A 23,863-nucleotide genomic window follows, 5' to 3' on the forward strand; every position below is an offset into this window, starting at 1 on the left:
ATGCGTCTACTAATACTACTAGATGCTGCCAGGCTGGGGCAACGATGATATGCTAGATGTGTGCCATGTGCCTTCCCAGCGCCCTGATTGGAAATGCGATCTTGCCTATCCAGAGCTTAAGGGTGCGCGCCCCCTCTACCGCCCACCACGACGTCATTCATCACGTCATGTCCTCGACACTCCCATCATGCACGCCTGCCAGGAAAGATGGGAAAGCTTGGTAGTGGCAGCTAAGCAGCTTACATGTAGAACCGGTACGCTAGTAACAACTGCTGGAGGGGCCCAATCTGTGGTGTTTCCAACGGTGCGTCTTCTCTGCCAGGCAGCTAAGCAGCCCAGGCGCGGTGGAAATCCGAAGCTATCCAGGACACTTACATCAGCAGTCTGTCTGCGAAGATGTCTGCGAGACGTCGAATAAGTATCACGAATGAAGACGAGAATGTTTAGACATGAATTATCATGAACTTGCAATTATGCTAGAAAACTAATACTACAAGAAAACCCGACTTTTCGACTGATGGAAACCAAACGCTAATACCAAAACCCAGTAGTAATCCCAAACCCGTAACAGACAGTGTGTGAATAGCTGAAAAGTTCATACAATCATCGCTCATCGTGACAATAGAGAAAAGATCCAGAGACCATCATGACTGTGAAAAAGGTTCCCGCCCGGAAATGCCTGAAAGCACTCCGTAATTAGGTAGGCAAAAGCATCTTACAAGATGCCGAGGAAACCACCCTTCTTGCCGCCCTTCTTGTTCTTGTCCTGACCCGTGACAGCACCGACGACGCCGCCCAGACCGAGCCCGTCGAGGACCTTGTTGAGGCCCAGGCCGCCGAGCAGGTTGTTGACCAGCCCGCCGAGGCCGAGCCCGTTCAGAAGCTTGCCGACGAGCCCCAGCACGCCCGAGAGCAGCAGCCCGACCGCGGCGATGATCTGGAAGAGCGGCTCGGCCAGCAGGCCCCAGAGCGGGTTCAGCTCCTTCTTGGCGTACTGCATGTCCTCGAGCTTGCGCTTCGCATTCTCGATCGTCTCCGTCACCGTCCCCGTCAGCTCCTTGAGCAGGTCCGCGAGGTGGTACTCCTCCGGGCTCGCCTCGTGCGCCGCCGCGCGGCCCTTGGCGTTGCCGGCGATGCGGCCGTCCGGGTCCAGGCCGCGGATCACGCCGTTGGCCTCGGTCAGGATCTTGCCGCCCTCCTCGATCAGCGGCTTGACCGTCTTGACGAGCTCCTCCTCGTTGCGCTCGTCCTCGGGCTGGCGCTCGACCCGGTCGATGTTCTCCGTGATCATCTTGCAGATGGGCCGGATCTTGTCGAGCGAGTGCTCGATGCAGACGCAGATGCGCTTGGCGATCTCGCGGTCCTGCTCGATCTTGAGGCGCGCCTGCCTGTCCTCCTCGGACTCCTCTTCCGTCTCGGGCTCCGGCTCCGGCTCGTCGGGGATGTCGCCGATCAGCGTCACGTGGCCCAGGATGCTGCCCTTCTGGTCAATCACGTCGCCGTCGTCGTCGATCTTCTTGCCCGCGCACAGGCTCAGGTCGCCCGAGGTCAGCTTGCCGACCAGGTCGCCGTTCTCGTCCACGACGTTACCCTCCTTGTTCACCTTGCGGCCGGACATGGGGTTAACGTCCTTCTTGACCTCCTCGGGTTCCCAGCGCTCGGCGTGGCCGAGGACGTTGCCGTTCTTGTCGAGGATGTCACCATCGTCGTCGACGGCGCGGCCGAAGAGAGTCTTGGGATCGCCGGAAGTGAGGCGGCCGACAATGTCACCGCTGGGAGTCACGATGTGACCCTCCTTGTTGACGGTGCAGCCAGGCAGCTCGGTGAAGGGGCCTTCCTTCATGCCCTCGCGCTCAGCCTCGGGAATGAGCTCGGCGCGGCCGATGACGTCACCGCCCTCGTTGCGGATGGCGCCGGTCTTGTCGCACATCTTGCCTATGAGGCGCTTGAGGTCGCCCTCGATAACGCGACCGTAGATGTCGCCGTGGCTGTCGACCGCGTTACCGGCCTTGTTGATGCGCTTGCCGGCGAGGGCCGAGTAGTCGACCTCGGGCTCGGGCTCGGGCTCTTCCTCCTCCCAGCGCTCGGCGCGACCGAGCACGTTGCCATTCTTGTCCAGGACCTCACCGTCAGCGTCAACGGTCTTGCCCTTGAGCTTCTTGGCGTCACCCTCGACAAGGGTACCAATGCGCTCGCCTTGGTACATGATGGCACCCTTGTCGCCAACGACGGCGTCGGGGAAGTCAGCGAAGGGACCATCCTCCTTGGCATCCTCGCGCTCCTCATCGGGAAGGGGCTCGGCCTTGCCGATGATCTTTCCGGCGTCGTTGAAGATGTGGCCATCCTCGCCAATCTTCTTGCCGACGAGGTGCTTCAGGATACCCTGGACGACATGGCCCCAGACGGCGCCCTTGTCATCGACGACATTGCCAAACTTGTTGACCTTCTTGTCCTTGAGAGAAGAGTAGTCAACCTGCTCTGGCTCAGGCTCAGGCTCGGCCTCGGGCTCCTCCTCTTCCTTGCGCTCAGCGTGGCCGATGACATTGCCGCTCTTGTCGATAATGTCACCATCAGCATCGACCTTCTTGCCAATGAGGTTCTGGAAGTCGTCGCCGACAACCACGCCGACCTGGCGGCCATCAAAGATGACCTTGCCGTTCTTGTCGACGGTGGCATCGGGGAAGTCCTCGAAGGGACCCGAGACGTTCTCCTCGGCTTCGGGCAGGACCTCGACCTCGCCGATCACGTTGCCGCGCGAGTCCCAGACCTTGCCCTCAGCGTCGGGCTGCTTGCCGATCATCTTCTTGAGCTCACCAGACTTGACGCGGCCGACGGCGTTGCCCTTCTCGTTGACGACGTTGCCCATCTTGTTGATGTTCAGGCCCTCGAGGATGGAAATGTCGGGCAGCTTGCGCTCGGCCTCCTCTTCGAGAGCATCGAGGCGTTCACCGGCCTCGGGAATCTCTTCCCGAATACGGTCGACGACGGTGCCCTCGGGCACCAGGTCGACGTGGCCGAGAACTGCGTCGTCCTCGCCGAGGAGCTGACCCTTCTCGTCGATGGCCTTGATCTCCTTGCCAATGAGGTCTTGGAGATCCTGGTCCTTGGAAAGCTTGCCGAGGATGTTGCCGTTCTGGTCCTTAACTTGACCATCGTCGGAAACGGTGAAGGGGCCTTGGAACATGTCGACGACCTGTCTGGCGACGGAGGGGGCGAACTCGGGGATCTCGATGGGTGCCTTCTCGCCAAGCTCCTCGGCTTGCTCTTCGGCACCCTCGACAGCCTCGCCGGCCTCGCTCTCGGCGCCTTCGACGGCTTCTCCAGCCTCATCGACAGCGCCTTCAGCACCCTCCTTGACGTCCTCGGCGCCCTCAGGCACCTCAACACCCTCGCCGGCTTCGCCGACCTTGCTGGTAGCGTCTTCGGCAGTCTCGTCAACGGCGCCCTCTGCCTTGTCCTTGACATCTTCAGCACCCTCAGGTACTTCAACGTCCTTGCCGGCCTCGTCGACCTTGCCCTTGACGTCTTCAGCACCCTCGGGTACTTCGACATCCTCGGCAGTCTCGTCGACCTTGCCCTTGGCGCCCTTAGCGGTCTCGTCAACCTTGTCGGTGACGTCACCCGCCTTCTCGTCGACCTCGTCCGTGACACCCTCGGCAGTCTCGCCGGCCTCATCGGCCGTCTCGCCGACCTTGTCACCGGCCTCGTCGACAGTCTCGCCGACCTTACCGGTCGCGCCACCAGTAGCATCATCCACGGTGCCGGTAACGGGCTTGGTAGCGTCCTGCGCGGTGTCGGTGACGTCTTCGGTGGTCTCGCCGACGGCGCCAGTCGCGCCCTCGGCCGCGTCGCCCGCGGTGTCGGTGGTGCCCTTGACGGTATCACCGACCTTGTCCGTGGCGTCCTTGGTGCCCGTCGCGCTGCCAACTGTGTCTGTGGCACCCTTGGCGGTGTCACCCACAGCGCCGGTAGCGCCCTTGGCCACCTTGCCGACGCCGCCTGTGACACCACCGACGGCCTTGCCGACACCGCCCAGGGCGCCGCCGAGGCCGCCGCCTTCTTCTTTGGACTCGTCGCCACCTTCTTGCTCCGTCTTGTCTTGGGCAAGCTTGGTGGCGTCCTTAGTAGCGTCCTTGGAGGTAGTGGTGTAGTTGCCGAGTTCGGACGCGACGTCCTCGAGGGGCTCGGCCTTGCCGCAGATGCCGCCCTCGTCGTCGAGGACGTCTCCTTCTTGCGTGACGATGTAGCCGACGAAGTCCTTGGCGTTGCCGTCGGTCACGCGGCCAATGGCGTTGCCGTCGTCGTCAATGACCTCGCCCTTCTCGTTGATGCGGCCGGCGGCCGGCACCATCTCGCCCTCGTCGCCCTCGTGCGTCGAGGGGTCCAGCTCGTCGTCGTCCTCGACGTCGAGGTTCTTGGTCTTGTCGTCTACGTCATCTTGGTTCGTGTCCGGGACGCTGCGCGGCACGTCGGGTTTGCTGGGGGCCTTTGTGTCCTTGGCGTCGCCGGCGGTCTTCTGTGTCTGCTTGGTGGCCTTGTCGCCGACGTCGCCGGCTTGGCTCTTGGTCTGGTCCAGCTTGCTGGTGGCGTCTCCTACTGCTGCAGACATGGCGGCGGGATGTGTGGTGAAGGGGTCGTAGGGTTCTTGTGGGGGAGTGAAGTCAGGAGGTAGTGGGAATACTTGTACAGGATGGTATCTCGTGATATTCGTTAAGTTGTGTGGTTTTAGTCGATGTTGTACAGTCGGATGAGCTTCGTTACTCATTCGTGGGGTATGGGTATAATAGCGGCGGTGGTATTATTATCAATAATGGTCATGAGGATTAACAGAAGAGGGTGTAACGAAATGGCGGCAATGTGTATTTATGTGATGTGCCTGCTCCATAAGAAACGATGACGACCGTGAAGCTGTCCCAGGAACACCACCCAGCAGTCGAAGGTGCCGGCTTCCAGGCGACTTACGTCACAGGGAGCTCCCATCACAACTGGGCTACGCGACGGAACCATACTCCATGCAACGGAGAGCTGCTGCTATCCTCGATATCCCTACCTGTCTGGGGCCGTTTCGCAAAGGCCCCCTAACTGTCCTAGCCAGTGAGTTCGACGTCATGCCCAAATTGGCATAAACCGTCCGAACGTCATCAACACGGTAAACCCAGGGCAGAACCATAGAAAGGTGTCATGACTGTACGACGGCGCGCTTGCGATGATATCAGCCACACTTGAGGCTGCCAGGATGAAGCTTGGATGGGAACCGGATTCCTGGCAGATCCCACTTGGTGCAAGGGGGAGGGCAGGGGTGATGGGGGATTCGAGATTACTGCTGGGAGTGACTGTTGCTTGCTTGCCGTCACAACAACCAGAACGACCCGACAGACCTCCTTCGACGAAACCCCCGAATACCCGTCGGTGGAGCATCAGTACGGTCCAGACTACTTTTTTTTTAGCTGGGCGGGCTACCGGTGCGTCTCCATTGGCAGACATTGCTCGGAGGTCTGGGACGCAAAACAAGATTTTGTTGTCGACAAGGTCGAGAGTATGGGGTGGCTCATAATACGCCATAGGGTGGTGGGTTCGCGGTGGACTCGTGGATCTCGATGATCGAGCATGAAGGCGTCAAAACGAGGTAGCGTGGCAGTTGGATGCTGTCTGCAACGCTTCCCATGAAGTAATGCTGGTTGCTTTTGGAAGCTGTGTTGTTCCAGATTGACATGCCCTGCCTATGCTGCTTGCTGCTTGCTGCCTGCCCGCCTGTACCAGGCGGGATACGCCTGTGACCTGTGTGACCGCCCGCAAGCCGCCGGACACATTCCCCGAGCCAGCCCAGGCAAGGTGTGACTAGTGCCGACTTACACGACATGTTTGGGGGGTGCGCATACCGAAGTCCAGGTGCCGGGGCCTGGATCGAGCAGGAAAAACTTGGAAGTAGTACTGGGAGCCTACAAAAATAGAGGCAACGGTTCAGCCACTAGAGAGAGCCACACCCCCCCAAGACGATGAAATTGCCCGTCTAGACAGGCTGGGTCGGAAGAATCCATTGTTCATGACTGACTGACTGCATGGAAGAATAGGTACTTGGGATGAGGACGTGGGCAGTGGGGGGGAGAGGATCAAGCGACCGTTTGATCGACCGGCCGGTCAGGCTAGTGGGCAGGTTTGCTAGCATACTACTAGTGGCCTGCGGAATGGATGGCTGCTAGGCTCCTAGGCCGACCGTTTCGTTCCCTCTCGATCTCATCAATGTTGATATTAGTGAGGAGCCTACGCACCTAGAGGGAGTCCACCTAACAACGGGCGTAAGCGTCCACCCATCCATGCATCCATCCATCCACACCCCTCCCCCCTTGTCAAGACGCGGACCTTGGCCGGTGATGGGGAAAAAACAAAGCGATGCACGATGCAAGAGACCGCACAGAGCCGCTTACTATTCGCCTTTCTGCTTCGAGGCTACTGTAACTCGAGGAGGCCCCGCAGTTTCCGGGCTAGACCAACGTCACGTCTAAAGTGGCTGACACACGGATTGGTGGCCTGCGCTGGTCTGGTCCCTCGACAATCCGGTTTTTGGACGCAGGCCTGCGACTCTTGGCTGGCTGTCACGTCAAGCCACAGGCTCTTGGAGTGCGGCGATTGGGTGATCGGCGGGATACAACGTCATGTCCGGTTTAGTCATGGCGTAATGGCTGGTGCTGTTGCATTCCGTCGCTGGTCTCCAAGATCCGACTGCGAGCGTAGTCGTGGTGGTGGTAGTTGGAGTGGCAGCCGAGGTGGGGTCGATTGCGTTCTCCATGCCCGTCTCCCGTCCTGTTTTCCTCCCAAATTTCTAGCTCTTCTCTGTCCCGCCCGTCTGTGGCTTTCACCGCCCCAAACGCCCGCCCTTTTTCAGCCGTCCTGTGGCACTCACTCCCAGCCAAGCACTTCAACCACTTCTTGATTGACCTGCGCGACTACCCAAATCGAACTTGTAAGTCAGCCATGAGAGAACTGGTGCAATAAATATTCACAGATGGAATATCTGTCGAAATTATGATTTGGGAATGCATATTCAATTGAATGATAACAAAAAAAAAAGGGATTTCATAAATCGTGACTACGCAATTGACTTCGTCCTATTTTACACGCTGCAAATTACCACCCCTTGAAGTTGCCCGCCATCAAAAAAACTATATGAGATGCGAACCCGAAACCCAAAGATTCACCCCCAGCCAATGCTTTCAATACGCTTCTTAGATCCTGACTGTTTTCCGCGAACCTAGAAGCCCCGTCCGTAGTGATTACTCCAGTACCATCCGTCCATCTTAGCTATCTGCGCCTAATTGGAACTAGGAAGTTTGCTTTTGCTCCTCCGAGTTCACATCAAACTTCTTCTCCTGCCTAAAGACCGTGGGAATCCGGATGGTCAGTTGAATACCGTCCGATGTAGACTTGACGTCAAGGAAGATGTCGGCAGGGATGCCGTTCTCGTCCACCTTGGGCTTGTTCTCGTCCGACTGCCCTTGCTCCTTCGGCTCCTCGCGGGGGCCTTGTCCCTGGCTCTTGTTTTCCGAGGGCACAATCGCACCGCTGACGCCGTTGGGCTGGTTGTTGAGCTTGCCGATGATGTTGCCATTGCTGTCCATGATATTGCCTTCCATGTCCACCTGTAGGTTTCCAGGCAGCGGCGTAGTGCCAGAGGGACGAGGAGGCTCTTGATGCTCTTCCACTTTGGATGCTTGAGGCTTCTCAGGCGCTTCGGCAGTGAAGTTCTCAGTGACGTAGCCAATAAGCTCCCCGTTGTCCCCGTAGATCTCACCCTTCTCAGAGACCTTCTTCCCGATCATGGACGGCAAGTCACCAGTCGCATGACCAAGCACCTTGCCGGACTCGTCGACAACATTGGCGACATCGTCAATGGTCATGCCGACGAGTCCCTTGGATAGGTCGGACAGGTTAGCCGGAGGCTGGCTGCCGATGGGGGTAATCTTCTGGATCTTGGGAATCGGGTCAATGTTAGCCGTTGACACGTGAGGAGAGTGAATGAATGGATCCAAGAACTCCTCGGGCGGGTCTTGCGTCCCGTCCGCGCCGTCAGCACCCGTGTTGGAGCCCTGTCTCGAAGCATTGGGTCTCTCAGGGATAGGCAAGGGGAAGTTCACCTGTTTGTTGATCCGTGCCGGCCTTCCCATGTTATCCACTGATTGACTATGTCCGCCATCCTTGTTGCCGTTCTGTTGTTGACCATTGCTCAAGTTGTACAGTTGATCCTGGCCAACTTCCCGGTCCTCTTGATGGCCAGTGGGTGTTTGGTCATCTTTGGAGGCGCCGGAAGTCTTGTCTGTAGCCTTGTTCTGTGCATCCTTGGCAATGCCATTGGTCTTTTGAGCCGCATCACCAGCAGCGTCCTGACCCTCTTGCTTAACATCGGAAGCTTGAAACTTAGCTTCGTCAGCCTTGCTGTCGACCTTCTGGGACTCGTCACCAGCAAAATCCTGGGACTTGGTCTGGTCAATGGCTTCATCAGCCTTGACATTGGTCTCACTGACGAGCTCGTCGTCCTTGGGGAGTGCCTGCATCAGGTCACGCGAGATGCCATCGAAACCATCAACGGTACCAGCGCCAGTGGCGCTGGCGGTGTCCTTGCCAGCATTCTTCGCGTCTTGCATCTTGGCCTCGGGTTTAGTCGCGGATTTAGAGTCGGAAAGGGACTCAGGCTTGGGCTCGGACTTAGATACAGCTTCAGGCTCAGGCTTGAATTCCTTGGAAGCTTGCTTAGATTCTTCAGGCTTGGACTCCGGCTGAGAGTCTTGCTTGGGATCCTGCTTGGATTCAGGCTTAGAGTCTTGCTTGGACTCTTGTTTAGGCTCTTGCTTAGAGTCGGGTTTGGAATCGGATTTGGAATCTTGCGTGGGCTCAGGCTTGGACTCAGGCTTGGACTCAGGCTTGGACTCAGGCTTTGACTCGGGCTTCGAGTCTTGCTTGGATTCAGGCTCGGATTCAGTCTTGGACTGTTGCTTGGATTCAGTCTTGGACTCTGGCTCGGAGACAGGCTTGGACTCTTCCTTGGGCTCAGGCTTATTCTCTTCTTGTTCGGGTGCTTGTGCGATAAGAGCCTTGACAAACTCTCCCATCTCAGGGTGGCCTAGGTCTGAGAGATACTTCACCAGATCTTCCGGACGGTCAAGATCGTCGATGTCGTCGCCGTCACCACCTGGCAGCTGCTTCGCGAGGTCCTTGGCTGCTTCGGGGATTTCTTGTTCGTCTTGATCCTTGGCGGCGTCGGCAGCTTCTTGAGTTCCGTTGGTGGGCGCGGCCTTAGCGGGAGTCTTCGCGGCCTCGGTCTTCTTCTTCACAGGAGCGTCTCCGTCCTCCTTGGGAGCTTGCTTCTCAGTAGTATCGGCTACCTTGGAAGCCTTGGAGGAGGCGTCTTTGGTTCCTTTGGGGAGGTCGGCGGACTTCTCAGACTTCTGATCCTTGGGCGCCTTATCTTTGACAGAATCCTTGGGTGCCGAGTCTTGCGACGCTTCGTCTACGTCTTGCGCTGGGGCCTTCGGGGCCTTCTTGGGCTTAGAAGCTTCCTTCTTAGGCGCGGAGCTGTTGACGTTGTCGCTAGCAGCCGAATCCTTCTGCGAAAGGTCTTTAGAAGCGTCTTTGGCTTTCAGGTCCTTCTCAGGGGTGGTACCGGCGTCAGGCTTTGGTGGACTGTCCTTGATATCGGGTTTAGCTGACTCCTTAGATGCAGAGTCCTTGGCGCCGTCAACGGTCTTAGATGCCTTCTTGGATGCTGATTCCTGAGCGTCGTCGGGCGTCTTGGAAGATTTCTTGTTTGTAGTGACTTTGGGTGTAGAGTCCTTGGCGTCTTCGGCAGTCTTAGAGGTCTTCTTGGAGGCAGAATCTCGAGCGTCGTCGGCAGGCTTGGAAGTCTTCTTGGGTGTAGGATCCTTGGGAGCGGAGTCTTTAGCACTATCGACAGCCTTGGATGCTTTCTTGGGGGTAGAGTCCGAAGTGTCGTCAACAGACTTGGATGCGGAGTCCTTAGCGCTGTCGGCCTTCTTGGATGCCTTTTTGGGTGCAGGTGCAGCGTCTTCCTTGGGCGACTTGTCTTTCGTTTCAGTCTCCTTCGGTACAGAGTCTCCGACCTTCTCGACAGACTGAGATGGCTTCCGAGAAGTGGACTTGGGTGACTTCTTGGGTGCAGAGTCCTGGGCGGCCTTCTTCACATCGGGAGCGTCTTCGGCAGGAGGGGCGCCTTGCGGCGAAGCGTCCTGAGCGCTGTCGGACTGCTTGGAGGACTGCTTGGGCGCAGTGCTTGACTTCCTCTTCTTAGGCAGGGCCTTGGTGTCCTCAGAGTCTTCCTTGGGTTTCTTCGGCGCCTCTTCTTTGGGTCTATCGAGAGCTTCAGTGGTGTCCTTGGAAGCGTCGTCCTTGGAGGGCTTCTTGTTCTTCAACGAGCTCGATTTCTTCTCTGCAGTGTCTGTCGCGCCCGTGTCCTTAGGAGCGGCCTTCTTAAGCTTGGAGGTCTTCTCGAGTGCGATGCCTGAATCGTGCGAGATCTCGGATGAGTCGTCGGCGACGTCGTCGTCTTCGTCGTGCTGGTGGGATGTAGATTCCTGCTTCTTGGGCGGCGCAGGGTCTTGGGAAGGGGTGGCAGGTCGCGACTTTTTCTTGAGCTCCGTCTTTTTGGGGGCAGCGTCTTGGGCAGCGTCGGTTGGTGCGTCCTTAGCCTTCCTGGAAGCGCTCTTGGGTGCAGCAGATTGTTGATCTTGATCTTTTCTGGTGGATCCTACTGCGGGTTCATCTTGCCCCTCAGCTTCTTCGTCAATTGAATCTTTCTCCTGCACGGGCGAGCGACGTGGCTTGCGTGTCGGGGTGGCAGGGGGCCATCTTTCGAGGTGTCCTTGGCAGCGTCTGTGCTGCGATTGACTGTGTCGTTGGAAGTGGAGACGTTGTCGTCCGTCCGCCCAGCAGCATCCGAGCCAGCATAACCCTCGCCGTTGCTCGACTCAGCATCAGCCTTATCGGAAGATGCCTTGGAGGGAGCTTTGGAAGGCTTGGGTGAGCTCTTGGAGGCGCTCTTGGAGGCCGTGGGGGATTCAGAGCCCGCCTTCTGTGCCGCGTCTTGCGCCGGCTCGTCAGCGGGCTTGCTAGGAGCGTCGGCGTTGGGCTGTGGCGCTTTCTGAGAAGACGATGTAGAGGACTTTCTAGATCTCTTGACAGGCGGAGTCTTGGTCGAAGGTTTGAACATAGTTCTTCTGGGGGTAGGGGTTTGTGGGGTAGACATGGTGTCAGCCATTTTGAGAGCCAACGTGCGGAACCCGTTCAAATTCAGATATAAGAAGAGGAAGGAGTAAGCTGTAAGGATAAGCTTATACAAAAGTTCGATGTCGGTGACTTCGGGGGGCATTCATATAGACTTTAAGGCAGTGAGTTTCCTCACTTTACAGAATAACAAATACACTCGGGGCTATGTATAGTAGTCGCACGGGATGAAACAATAGCAGTGAAGACGATGCCCACTCGGAGTTTTGTTACTAGCCCATGAATCATAGCCCGAAGCTCTCTGCGTCATTGGACATCGGGTGGGAGGGACAGTCGGTTAGGATCTGGTCTGCACCCCATACTATCGACTTGCCCTCACGGAACCATCTGGGCCAAATCGCGATCCCAGCCTCAACGGACGGGAAATGAGCGCAGGGGTATGCCAGGCCGTTGGCGTTTTCTGCCGTCGAAACCAAGTTAATTGTTGGAGGGATACGACGTGGTGGTCGAACTTGGGGGGTTTAGCCACACGTCAGATTGATTCATGGCCTCCTCCATGGGTAAGCTCACTTGAGCTGCAGTATGCGCTCGACTTCCCAGTGCTTCCGACCCTGGCACCTGGTCTGGGATCTAGGATTGATTTGCGCCCATGGGTGCGGACAGCCATCGTCATTGGTCATCGGGGCTCTCGAGTTTTTCTCACAGTGTCCAAGAGGAGCAACCCATGCATGTTAGTGGCAGTTTTGCTCCGGCCGCTAGAGGGATGCTCGGGATCGTTCAAAATCAGCAGTCCGCCAAGGGTCCCAGGGCAGGTTCGAGACGGTCCTTGCTGGGAAAACCTGTTCTGTGGACATCCGTCTTGTAGTAGTGGCATGTAGTTTTTCTTCTCGTGATTCACATCCCTCACGATGACTTCATTGCTTTATGGGCATGCCTCAGCCCGTATGCCGCTTTGCCGGGTGGGATACGAGATCCGGACATGGTCCTATCCGGGGGATAAGAGGGTTGTCTGCAGATGGCAGCTGGTGCTTCAACATGTCGAGTCTTTCAATCGAGACTGATTGATATCAAATTAATAAAAGAGGAGATCATCTAGACACAGGCAGGCGCATACGAACACCACGGTCACCACCTCTGTGCATGAGATTGATCGATGTCGATTTCCCCATAGCACTGATCGTGGCTGAGAAGAGTCGCAAGTAACAGGTAACAATTCTGAGTGGTTGATAGTTGGCCTGCTGTCGCCCGTCCGAGCTTCTGCGGATGATCGCCAAGGGTAAGTCGGGTACTTGCAGCGGGGAAGCAGTAACGCGGCGGGGTACGGGGGTGTCTCTAGAATGGAAGGAAACGTCTGGGCCATGCATGGCTTATTGAAATCCCATGCTAACCGAGCAATCAACGGTCGGCCCGGAATCTAAGCACACTGGACGCTCCTCCCACCATTTTCATGCGCTGTCCCAGGTTGGCATCACCCACGGTCGAAAAAGGCAATGCTTGCAACTTCCCTCAACCTTATCTCCAAAAGATGGGCTGACTGTCAAACTCAATTCAAGATGAGAGACAAATCGCTGTCACTGGGCAAAGGGAAACACATTGCGGTGCTTCTGGGTGCCACTAGGCAAAGTCGTACCAGATCAGGTGCATGTCCGTGCTGTGGCTGGCCGTTCCGCAATTGTGTGTCACTTCGGCAGTGCGCAATTCTGTCGCGGAATATCGGGCGAGACAGTCCACGAGGAGACCCGTTGCATGACGGCAAGTCGTGCGCAAGTGCAAGTGCAAGTGCAACGGACAGCCCACGCGAACCGATAGGCCCTCCTTCGTCTCCTCCCCATCTGGCCTGTCCAAATCTTTGGTCGATCTGGATTGTTCAAATCTAACATGAACAACGGGGCTGACTGAGATTTCTCGACAAGGCCCAGATTCCGCGACCCGACCCAATTGAACGGGTCAGATACTGACTCGTTTACCAGCCGCAAACGGCAAGTACATGCAAGCAGGTATCTAGGGAAAGTATCTCGACGAGTATTGGCAACCGCCGGAGCCAACGAATCGACGCCAGAGCCCGTTGAAAGGTGTGCGCAGTTCGCATAGCAAATTTCATTATTTCGCGTCTGCCAACTTTCCCTCCAGTTATGATGTCAAGACCTCTCGGCCGCCCTTCCAGAGGAAAGGAGGGGTGACTGGGGTCGGAAGCTGTGTGAGATTGATAAATTACAGCGCCGCCAATGAGGTCGGCGCTGGACAGCCACCGAGAACCATCCAGAAAACCTACCCTGGCACTTCAGTGGCTAGTGACACCACGCTGCGTGCCTCGGGCGCACTATGACAGAGCCCGACTGGCGCTTTCTCTTCGCCCTGCGCATGCACGTTTTTCTCGTCTCGTAGCGCATGCACTTCCCCCGTAAGCAATTACCACTACAACTACGACTACCACTGCTGCTAGAGGAGAAAGAGCCTAGATAGAACTCACGTAGTCGAAAACTGACTTGAAATAAGCTATTATCGTGTGTCCTGGCACTAACGGTGTTTCTAATTTTTTAGGTAGCACCTAGCCGCAGTACGACCGCTGGGGAAACCGTTACTTGGGATATCCCCTGTTGAGTGCGCCACGGTGGGCTCACGGCATGTAATTGGCCAATTCCGGACCAGGTAGCGGCCCGGTTCTGAAACTTGACAGAAACTCCAACCACTTTCCTTCTGCACCCTATTCCTCCAATCTTGGATTACACCGAAGTCGCAGATCTCCCAATTGCCATGGTGTGCTGCTGACAAGCGACACCGGCAGACTAGAGCACTAGCAGCGGTATTGTACGGTATTGTATGCACGTTTCCGCGCTGCCGCCCTTGAGACGTCTCGAAACCGGAAGGCACTTGATGACTGGGTATGATGGTGTCCATTCATGAATGATATCGAAATCCACTCGTAAGTTCAGATCCATCGTCTATTTACTCAGGTACAAGTTTCCCTTACTCATACACACGACGGCGTTGAACTCCAACTCCATGCTCCTCCCAATAGATTAAAAGCTAATATTCCAAGAATCCCACAAAGAAGTCAAACTAGGAACAATCGCCCAGCCGAGCCCGCTGGCAAGCAATGGCGCTGCGCTGTCCTCGGTCGAGCACAGGCTATTGCCCTGCTATGTAGCCGACGGCTGGGATTGGCTTACTGACTACAAGCCTTCACTGTAATGACGAGTGCCTGGTTAGTTACCTGCATTGCATTGTCGTCTTCGGGTGGCTTCTCCAACCCCACCCTCTTGCTGCCGCCCCTCCTTGAAAGACGGTGTGGTGTGTGCGGAGACTGAGGTTCTTTCTAGACAGAACTTCTGGTGCCCCTCTTACTACTCTTCTCGAGTCGCGATCGACGCGACATCCCCGTCTGCATTGCGCCATGTTGCGTGTGCTTGTGGCCAGTTTACTCACTAAAGTTGAAGGGTGAGAAACGGCCGGCAATGTGTGCGCGCGTGTGCGCGCGCCAACCAGCATGGGTTGGAACGCGCGTAAAGAACATGACATGGCAGGACAGGATGGTACAGGACGGGGCGGGGGGTATCCAAGGGCAAGTAAGAAAAGTGTGGGTATACGTACAAGAGCGATAGAGTAAGATCACCGTGGATACGGGCCTTCAGAGTCACCTCGACCTCGAGGTTGAGATCCAAGCGGAGCTGCAGTGGGTTCTTTCCGCCGTCATCACCCTTGCCCTGCTGTTGCATTTGCTGCTGCTGCTGCATCTGCTGTTGCATCTGCCACTGTTGCATTTGCTGCTGCATCTGCTGCTTGTTGTTGTCCTTGCGCTTGCGACGACGTGGCGCCACTTGCTTGTCTTGGGCGTTCTCCCTGTCGGACTCCATGTATTCGGGCTGATTGCGGCGCCTTCTAGGGCGGTCCGGCTTCTCTTTGGTTGCCACGTCGCGATTCTTCTTCTCTCGCTTGGCCACCTCCTGCTCCTTCTTGGGTGAGGGTGAGCGGTTGTCGCCAACAGCAGTCTTGGCGTCGTCGTCGGTTTGCGCCGGCGCCTCGTCCTTCTTCTGCCGGGGCTTCTCAGACTTGGGCTTTTCGCGTTGTTGCTGGGGCTCAGGTTCGGGCTCATCTTGGCCTTCCTCTTCGCCCTCGCCGTCGTCTTGAGCCTTGGCTTGTTGCTGGTTGTCTTCATCCTGCTCCTCGCCTTCTTGGTTCTCTACATTGTCGTCGTCGTCTTGCTCTTCTTGGCCTTGGCCATCGTCCTGTTCTTCGTTCTCGTCTTGGTCCTGGCCTTGTTGCTGCTCATTGTCGCTGTCTTGTTCTTGTTCTTGCTCTTCGCCATCTGACTGCTGCTGCTGTTGCTGCTGATCCTCAGTTTCCTGGCGAGGAGTCTCTGCCTCGGCTGTGTTTTGTTGAGAAGACATATTAGTGTAGTGGTGGTTTGCGTGTAAGTCTGAATGGGTATCAAAGTGTAAGGGGACGAGTGTTCTCTGGAAAACTGGTAAACGTGGGAAAATGGTCGTACAAGTTGTACTAGCGGCGGAGGTCTTTTTGTTTTATTCACAGGCCAGACGTCGAGTCTCAAGATATGGCGACGGGCTGCCAACTTTGACGGCCGTGACGCAATGCTCAAGGGCTAGCATTAGGTCACTCCAGCGAGAGTCGTGAGGATTCGGCCCAGGCCCTGCATAGGACAGGGGTGTTCTGCGCTGTACACATACCGCCCGGAACTGTCAAGCGACTTCTGAGTACATCGGCTCCACCATATCTTGACACACCCCGGACATACCCAAATTTGGAGAGTATCCGCCGGGTATGAGATCATGTCGCATACCCTAGTCTATCACTTTGCGCCCCGAGTACGTGCTGCCGTGCAGCAGCACGCACCTTACGCGTCTAGCCGTATGATTTTTTTCTCCTTGAGGCAGGTTTTCTGGTCCCCAGAAACTCTGGGGTTTACTCACGACATGCCGTGCTATCTTTAGGCGTCTCAAAGGTTCACAGGGTTGATATCCTGTTTTGCTCTCACCATACCTACCGGCAGTCTCTCGCTTACGGTTCAGCATACGCAAATACCCAGGCCTGTCACTCGTTCCGCTCGTACATTCGTCCCGCAATTCTTCTCAACCAGCACTTCTTTCCCTCTCTCGGCCACTCAGTCACGTAGTCACTTGGATTTTTATTACGTCTACACCATGGCGCTCTCTAGCCTTGGCCTCTTGATCATTGGCTCCATACCTACGGTCATCGGCGTTGCGGAAGCTATCGATGCCCAGAAGAAGCAGAACCAACAAGCCAAAGAACGGATTAAGTTCCATCTGACGGCCCAGTTCTCAATAGACGGCAAGTCGGCCGTCCAAGCGGCCACAGTGGTGTTCAAGAACGACAAGGTATGGAAGCTCTTGTCTATCTCGCATTACCCACCCTTTAAGGACGGACAGCACTGACCAGAACTCGTCATGCTTCTGTAACAACAGCTTTACCTGGACCACCCGGCACACCCTGTCTCGGGCTACAAGTTCAACGGCTTTTATTTTGGGTACCCGGGCCCAGAGAACCACCAGGGCCTCGTGTCGATGGCCTCGGACGACCCTCCGGCGCTGCACTGGATCTACGCCAGCAGCGAAACCAAGGCGTTACGTCATGGGCCGCGCAAGGACACGATGGACCAGATCATCGGCCCCTGGAACTGGTCCGAGGACGAGGAGTGGCTGGTACTCGAGGGCTCGCCGTACTTCCTGGCCGTCGAGGAGGAGGACGGCTCGGGCTGGGCGCTCTACTACGACCAGGCTGGGGAGCTGAAACAGGCTTTGGCGCCGCGCAGGATGGCGGTCATCAGCTTGCACAGGGAGCTGCAGCTGGGCGTGTCCAGTCGCATGGTCGGGGGAAGGATGGGAAGGAGTGAGCGGTGGGCGGGCATGGGTATTTCGAATTGTGACAGTTCGTCCGGCGCTGGTTTCGTTTCCCAGCTTGCGTCTTTAGCCTGGCGTTTTGGGGGGGTAGATAGACTAGGTAGGGGGGGGGTGTAGAGGAGTACTGGTGTATCTGATCATTGTGCCAAAAAAGTAACCGTTCGAATTGCTGACAACACCCAGCGCCTAATCCCAAGGTTGTCTGGTTGCGGCATTGGGTCTTTTACCCCTGTAAAAGTGACTTGGGGGTACTTGAGAGCTACGGCGATTCTCGAGCGCCCCAGCCCTGTGCATGGACTCGCTGGAAACAGGGGCTTTTGATTGAGTTCCCACAGTGGAGCGCCGAGCCAATGAGCGATCAGTTGACTTGAGACCGGCTAGCTGCGAGCCTCCTCGACTTGCTTGCTACCTACAAGTACTCACCTAGAACTTTTAGTCCTGCCCCCGAGAACATGTGGCTTATGATGTAAAGTCAAGCCACCCCACTATCCCAACTTACGAGGCCTGGGGCCTGGGCAGCCAACAGCTGGGGCCTGCTACCGGCCTGGCTGGCCAGTCTTAGCTGGACACTTGGGGTTGCAGCTAGCCTCCATCTCGATTCGTATGCGTGCTGGGTTGCCCATACTTGCCCTGCTTTACGGGCTGCTTGCTAATCGTCACGCCCCGTTTCACCTCACGCAATCGCTCACCCTCCTCCTGTGTGATAGGCTTCTGGCATGCAGCAAAAACAAGATTGCCATCCCTGGACTTTCCCGGTCCCCTTCTCGCTTACCTCACACCCTTCCCAAGTCAGTCTCGGGGCCCAGGCCCTGCGACGGATCAGTGACGTCGACAGGCCATCCAGGGCAGCGAGGCAGTAAGAGAGGGCCTGCATCTTGTCGTGTAAGGTGGGGTGGGCTTACTTACAACCCTTCTTGCAGATCAACCGTCTTCGACGTACTTTATGTAAATAGCGCCGTTGGTGACAATTCCTCCCTTTCTCTACTAGATATTCACATATCAACTTTTTATATTTCCTCTCCTCAAAGAAGAACTCGTCCTCACTTCCTCCCATTGAACGTGCCTCTCCATCTACCATAGTACTTACCCTCACCGTACTTCCCTACCCACATACACACCACACACACCATGTCTTCTCAAGAGAGAACTGCGAAGCCTCAGCGCCAGCAGAAGAAGCAGCAGCCCCCGCCCGAGCCCGAGGACCAAGACGACTACTCGGATGACTACTCGGACGACTACAGCGAAGAGGAGGAGGACTACGAGCCCCCGCCGCCCCCCAAGCGCAAGTCCAAGACCAAGCAGAAGGGCAAGCAGGGCGGCGGCGGTGGTCCCCTCGGCGGCCTGGGCGGCATCCAAGACACCCTCCCCGTCGGTGATGTCGGAAAGACGGCCGGCGGCCTCGTAAACGGCGCGACCGGTGCCCTCGGCGGCGTCGCTGGCGCTGCTGGCGGCGGCGGCGGTGGCGACGGTGGCGGCAAGAGCGACACTCTCCGCCTCCGGTTAGATCTCAACCTCGAAGTCGAAGTTACGCTCAAGGCGCGAATCCACGGTGATTTGACGCTGGCATTGCTGTAAGTGATAACCCCCTCTCTCCTTTACTCTAACCCTCACCTTCTCTACGTTTCCCCCCTTCCCACCTTCTAGGGAGTCCCTCGACTTGCTATTTTCACAATATGTCAACGCCAATTTGCCTCAACACTGTCTTCCTGACCGTTTTGGATGAAATAGGGATTCCTAGAATGTTTTGCAATTCCCATGTATTCGCATGGCGACTGGCGCGCGCGCATTGCGTTACTGCCTTTGCGCATTTACACACACAACACATACACATATACCCACTGCTGTTACACTCCTTTTGTCACATGGCGTGGGCTTTTACCATTCACCATTTACGGTTGAGAGATGAGAAAAACAGTGTCTTATGACTGACATGTGCAGGAACTGAAAAGAACAATGTGATACCCATTATCAATACCTACCTGGGCCCACGGACCTACTCTACTACTACCAATACCCAATACACCGACACCAACTACGACAACATCATCATCCAAAAAAAAAACCATCAACAATTTTCGGTCACATTGTTTCTTTTCAGCACAGGCGGGCGGCAGCGATACTGGATCAAGGCGTTTATGAGGAACTTTGGTTGTTTTGTCGTCAGCCAACTCCAAAGATGGGACGTTTTCGGTTACATCCCGCACCCGTCTGGCGTGACCTCTGGTGGCAATGGACAGGAAAACGGGCACTACTTTGGTGCGCGGATGCAATTCAATTGAACTGCCACTGCTACTATTGGAGACTGGGGGCCCGGGGAGGAAAGAGGGAAGCGAGAGGCTATTCCAAGTTTTTTGCCAACATGGCGGGCCACCAGAGCGGGCTTAGTGGAGTGCCACGATGTCACCGTTCCCAACGGCCGCCAATGGATCCGAACAGGCAAGGTCCCGCGCTGTTGTTCCCTCTCATCTTCGTCTCAGTGCCACGACAGCACGGCATCCAAAAAGGCAACTACCCACTGGCTTACGACGTACGCGTCGCAACATACAGCGGCGATCTTGTTGCGACGTTGCTTGTGGCTTTGGCTTTCGATCGTCTCTTCCAGTCGTCTTGATGGGGCTGGGCATCGCAACCTGCGCCTTCTCCAACGCACACTGAGATACACTGAGATCTGTTACCTTCACACCTAATCAACCCTTACACTCTTGTACCTATATACATTGTATTTAATAAGTAGGAGATGGCGCAGAGAAGACATGAATCTACGATATTAGACGAACAATACTGTGTTTCGCGACAAATGTTCCGAGTTGGTGCATGCTCTGATCTTGAATATGTGAGATAGATCTATCTGTTTAGTCACAACTCACCCTTCCAGTGGCCACTTATTTGTCACTGTTCAAATCATTGGTACATTATCTTCACACTATGGTACTTCTATTCCATTTCCCCATTTCCCGGGCTTATTTCCAATGCGAAACTGATCCGACGGTTCTCGAAAAAGACCAGCGTTCAGCAATGCTTTGACGTCGCATTAGAGTCAAAAAGTCAATGATGCTATTTTCTTGCTGCAGACTGATTGATTACGCACTGCCCCTCCACCGCCTACTACAGTGGACTTTGGTGGGGTGAAGCCCTGCCACGTTTCAATCTTCAGTGAAGAGTTCGCCTGTGCTCTCCTGCCAAGCTGCCAAAGGTACTCGCCCGTACCAGGTAAACCCAAAACCCAAAACCGCATGAACAAACACAGCCATCAGTTATTGAGATCATCGACAAGATCGCCATCGCCCCCATGATGTTGCTACTCTGCACACCTCGTCCTCGTCGCCGGAACGCGTGACACGGCGATGGAAGTTGTTTCAACTTCTTCTTGCAAGGACCATCCTGTATCAGACTGACAGCAACAAGATGGTTGCATTCTCGTGCAAACTCTGTTCACTGACCGCCCGTTCGACAGGCCTTCCTTGCCCTGTGTTTCCAGCCGTTTCTGTTCAATCGCTTGCCGCTCTCTTCCGTTTTCGTGCGACCGAGCAACGACGCGACGGCGAGAAAACGGGATCGTCCGCAGGAACTTTAAGCGGTTCTCGCGCGAGAGAAAATAACCTTCCTGTCATGGCACTTTCCCAAACCATCGGGATAAGCGCCCACCGCCCACCACCACCACCACCCCACGTGGGTTTTGACTTTCCAAAGGTTATCGAAACAGGGCATCTCTCGGTCCCGTCTCGCCTCGGGGCATGCGGAGGGTCAATACGAGACGCGACACATGCCCAGCCTCGGCTCGGCCTTAATAAGTTCAGTGTCTGACTGATGGTCGATCGCGCAACCGTGCTGAAGATTCCTCACTTACTCACTAGGTACCCAGCCGGCCAGTAGCTAAGCCATCATCAAGTTCCATTGCCTCAGTCAGGCCCGTCGCGATGCGCAATACTGGCCTCCTTGACCCAGCATTGGTCTCCAGTCATGCTTCATCGCCCATTCCATCCCTATTCCCACACCCACCACGGGGCATTGGACGTTCGCGCCCCCTCCCAACCCCATTGTCGGGTGCGGGCTGCCAAGAGGCCCTTTGTTGCAACGATCCTCCCTGTTTGCGATGCTTGCGAAGCTGACCGGGAGCTCCCTGCTTCACGACAGATGCGGTGGTGGGCGGGGGGTGGAGGGGGGTCCCAACAGTAAAAAGCATCTACCGCTGTTTCGGGAGTATGCAGTCGAATGCGAGATGACTCATGGCACGATCAGAAGAAGAAGGAGAGGTTGGTTCTGGTTTGCGCACTTGGCGTTTTAGACGGAAACCAGTGAGTGCGGGCATGATATCATGGTCCCCAGGGCATTTACGCAGTCACTCGTTGCAGAGTTTATCACGGCGGGCTTCCGTTCTTGGAGGAGCGAGACCGCGATAGAAGGAACTCGGAGGAAGCCCCTGAACTGCCGAGATTGGTCAACATCTGTCGATCCTCGTCTTTCGCGCCAGCAGTCGATAGTCTGGGCAATGAGGGGCGATCTTGTCTACTGGAGTCCGGAGCTGTGCCCGATGACTTTTGTGGTGTTGACTGCGTGTGGCAAGTGCAGGCACAACCGGGCTGCGAATGTGCTCTACGAGAACCTCCTCGATTTGCGAATTTTGAAGCAGCACTAACGACGATAAGTGTCGAATGTTCAATTGAAAAGGCCGTCAGATCCGTACTGCATGCCTCTCAGACAAGCGAGGGGCTGGCAAATTGCCTTCTGCGAGCTGCGCCCGAGATGCGTGAGTGATGCCGCAGGATCCGGTGATCTTTGGTTTACCTCCGCCGCGCTCTGGTAGCTGCTTTCAAGAGGACTGGCTGCATCAGACATGGCTTGTGAAAGTATCTTGCACAGCAGTGCGGTCATGCTTTTCGTATGTATGATCGGGAGTATCTGCAATGCTGGGTGGCGTGCCTCCAATGTACATGCAGCTCCCATTCTCACTTTGAATCTAATGAGTACATGTGTGATAACAGGGGTTCAAGGCCACGGGCTGATTGCGACAAGACTCGAGAAGCCGGAATGCTCGGTTCGTCAGGTATAGGAACATGGCTCTCTCGATCGATGAACAGTTTCGCCTACGTCGTCGCATCCCGAAAACCGAGCGAAGGCAAACAGACCGACTGTCAAGCTGCATATGCCACGTGCCGGTCTTATCTTTCATGGCGGATAGATTGCTGTTTGAGTCGGGGAAAGTTGCTGTCGTAGCCAGATGTCGGGAATGCGCGCCCGTCGATGGTGCAATGTTGCGTCGCACTTGCCGGCGTCGCCTTCGAACCAGGCCGCTCGGTAACGTCGCACGTCCAAAGGGCGTTCTACCTGGCATGCAATGCAAATGCAATCAATCTATTGATACATGTACACAAGTTTTCGTGGCAGCCACGGCAATCTATCCTTACCCCAGGTTTTCCTTTCTTTTGCACCGGCTAAATGGCTGCCCACCTCCGTCATCGGACGGCTGTCATCCGAATGACTTGAACTGATGTGATCATCCCCTGGCCCGATATGTGCGACACGTGATATGCGTGCGCTGCAGTTCGGCAGCGAATGGGAAGGAGATGAACTGAGTCGTGGAAGGGGAAGCTCGATGGAAAGAAGGAACGGATGGCTCCTGGGTAGTTGGTTTCCGATTTGTAGGTCTTTGCTTGCTTCGGGGAGGGAGCGATTCATATGGCTTAGGTATCTTCCAATGTAGTGCCGATTCACCAGAAAAACCACGACTCTTGGGATCAAGTCAACCAGTCAGTTTCAATGAGACGCTCCCTTCCTCCCTGTGAGTGAAGACAGGCCCGTCTTGAGATTCTTTCCTCCGTCCTGTGACCTTGCGACTTGCGCCCGGCACGTGTTCTGTCCTACCTCGTCGTCATCGGAGGTGACTGAGCAGGAGGTCGGATCCCTTTCTATCTCTCTCGGGGTCTCTACCGACAATGCCCGCCGCATCCGCCCAAGCCATCAGCCCGCCCGCGCTCCCCCGCGAGCCAGAGCCTCCTCCCCGTCCCGACCCAGGTGCAGATCCTGGCCGCCTGCCTCGCCGCGCTGGGCGCCGGCTGGGCCGCCCTCGCGGCCCTCTTCGTCCACCGGTTCCGCAAGCACGTCGGCGAGAAGGAGATGGCGCAGCGGATCGCGCACCGCTTGGCCACGGCCCCGACCCCGAAAGAGGCGCAGCCGAGGGAGTTCGTCGATGATATGGTGTTGGAGGAGCTGGCGATCTTCAATCGGCTGAAGAGGCCGTGATCAGTGCATGCAGGGATGGATGGATGGTGGGAGGGGAGGAGAGTTGGCTGGAGGGAGAGAAAGGGGGTCGGTCGAAGACTACGGGAAGCTCTGTCTCATTCTCGAGTCTGGTGGGCTGGGCGGTGCTCGTCACTCATCGTTACACCGAGAAGCTGCTCCCCAAACCCGTCGCTGCCTTCGACACGGTCGAGATGGGTCTAGCGCTGTCACACCTGCACGATACGCTCGGGGTCGTGTACCGTGGGTTGGGTTGGGTTGATGCTCGGGGGCTCTTGTTGCTGGACGGGATTCGGGGCCATTTAGGAACGCAAGCAACAAGCATGTATCGCGGTTGGGCTATGCGGACAGCCGTAGCAGGATTGGGATATGCTGGGATTGTCGACAGTTTGTTCAGGGGGCTTTGTTGTCGTTGGATCTTTGTACGAAGTCATGCATTCCTCAGCACCACCCCCTCCCTAGCTGGTTCCAGGATCGTTGGCTACCGAAGTGATAATGTCATACCTACCCATCGTCCG

The 23,863-nt window shown here is 56.2% G+C and overlaps 6 protein-coding genes across 6 annotated transcripts; 3 read left to right on the forward strand and 3 right to left on the reverse strand.

Annotated features, from left to right (window-relative positions):
* Positions 1-715: 715 nt before the first annotated feature.
* PG986_004070 (uncharacterized protein) lies at positions 716-4,609 on the reverse strand (the record flags this gene model as incomplete). The annotated part of the gene is made up of 1 exon (XM_066840292.1): positions 716-4,609. One exon carries the CDS (start codon positions 4,607-4,609, stop codon positions 716-718), a length of 3,894 nt encoding a protein of 1,297 aa, XP_066702919.1.
* Positions 4,610-7,319: 2,710 nt separating this feature from the next.
* PG986_004071 (lea domain protein) lies at positions 7,320-11,218 on the reverse strand (the record flags this gene model as incomplete). The annotated part of the gene is made up of 2 exons (XM_066840293.1): positions 7,320-10,710; positions 10,761-11,218. The coding sequence occupies 2 exons, from the start codon at positions 11,216-11,218 to the stop codon at positions 7,320-7,322; spliced, it is 3,849 nt and encodes a 1,282-aa protein (XP_066702920.1).
* Positions 11,219-14,657: 3,439 nt separating this feature from the next.
* PG986_004072 (uncharacterized protein) lies at positions 14,658-15,620 on the reverse strand (the record flags this gene model as incomplete). The annotated part of the gene is made up of 1 exon (XM_066840294.1): positions 14,658-15,620. One exon carries the CDS (start codon positions 15,618-15,620, stop codon positions 14,658-14,660), a length of 963 nt encoding a protein of 320 aa, XP_066702921.1.
* A 771-nt stretch (positions 15,621-16,391) lies between these two features.
* On the forward strand, positions 16,392-17,433 carry PG986_004073 (uncharacterized protein; the record flags this gene model as incomplete). The annotated part of the gene is made up of 3 exons (XM_066840295.1): positions 16,392-16,586; positions 16,674-17,118; positions 17,420-17,433. The coding sequence occupies 3 exons, from the start codon at positions 16,392-16,394 to the stop codon at positions 17,431-17,433; spliced, it is 654 nt and encodes a 217-aa protein (XP_066702922.1).
* Positions 17,434-18,236: 803 nt separating this feature from the next.
* Positions 18,237-18,683, forward strand: PG986_004074 (uncharacterized protein; the record flags this gene model as incomplete). Its single annotated transcript, XM_066840296.1, has 1 exon — positions 18,237-18,683. The coding sequence occupies one exon, from the start codon at positions 18,237-18,239 to the stop codon at positions 18,681-18,683; it is 447 nt and encodes a 148-aa protein (XP_066702923.1).
* A 4,182-nt stretch (positions 18,684-22,865) lies between these two features.
* Positions 22,866-23,348, forward strand: PG986_004075 (uncharacterized protein; the record flags this gene model as incomplete). Its single annotated transcript, XM_066840297.1, has 2 exons — positions 22,866-22,887; positions 23,071-23,348. The coding sequence occupies 2 exons, from the start codon at positions 22,866-22,868 to the stop codon at positions 23,346-23,348; spliced, it is 300 nt and encodes a 99-aa protein (XP_066702924.1).
* Between the last annotated feature and the right edge of the window lie 515 nt (positions 23,349-23,863).

Source organism: Apiospora aurea (genome assembly GCF_038362705.1).
Source record: "Apiospora aurea strain CBS 24483 chromosome Unknown utg000003l_segment0_segment0, whole genome shotgun sequence".
Lineage (NCBI taxonomy): Eukaryota > Fungi > Ascomycota > Sordariomycetes > Amphisphaeriales > Apiosporaceae > Apiospora > Apiospora aurea.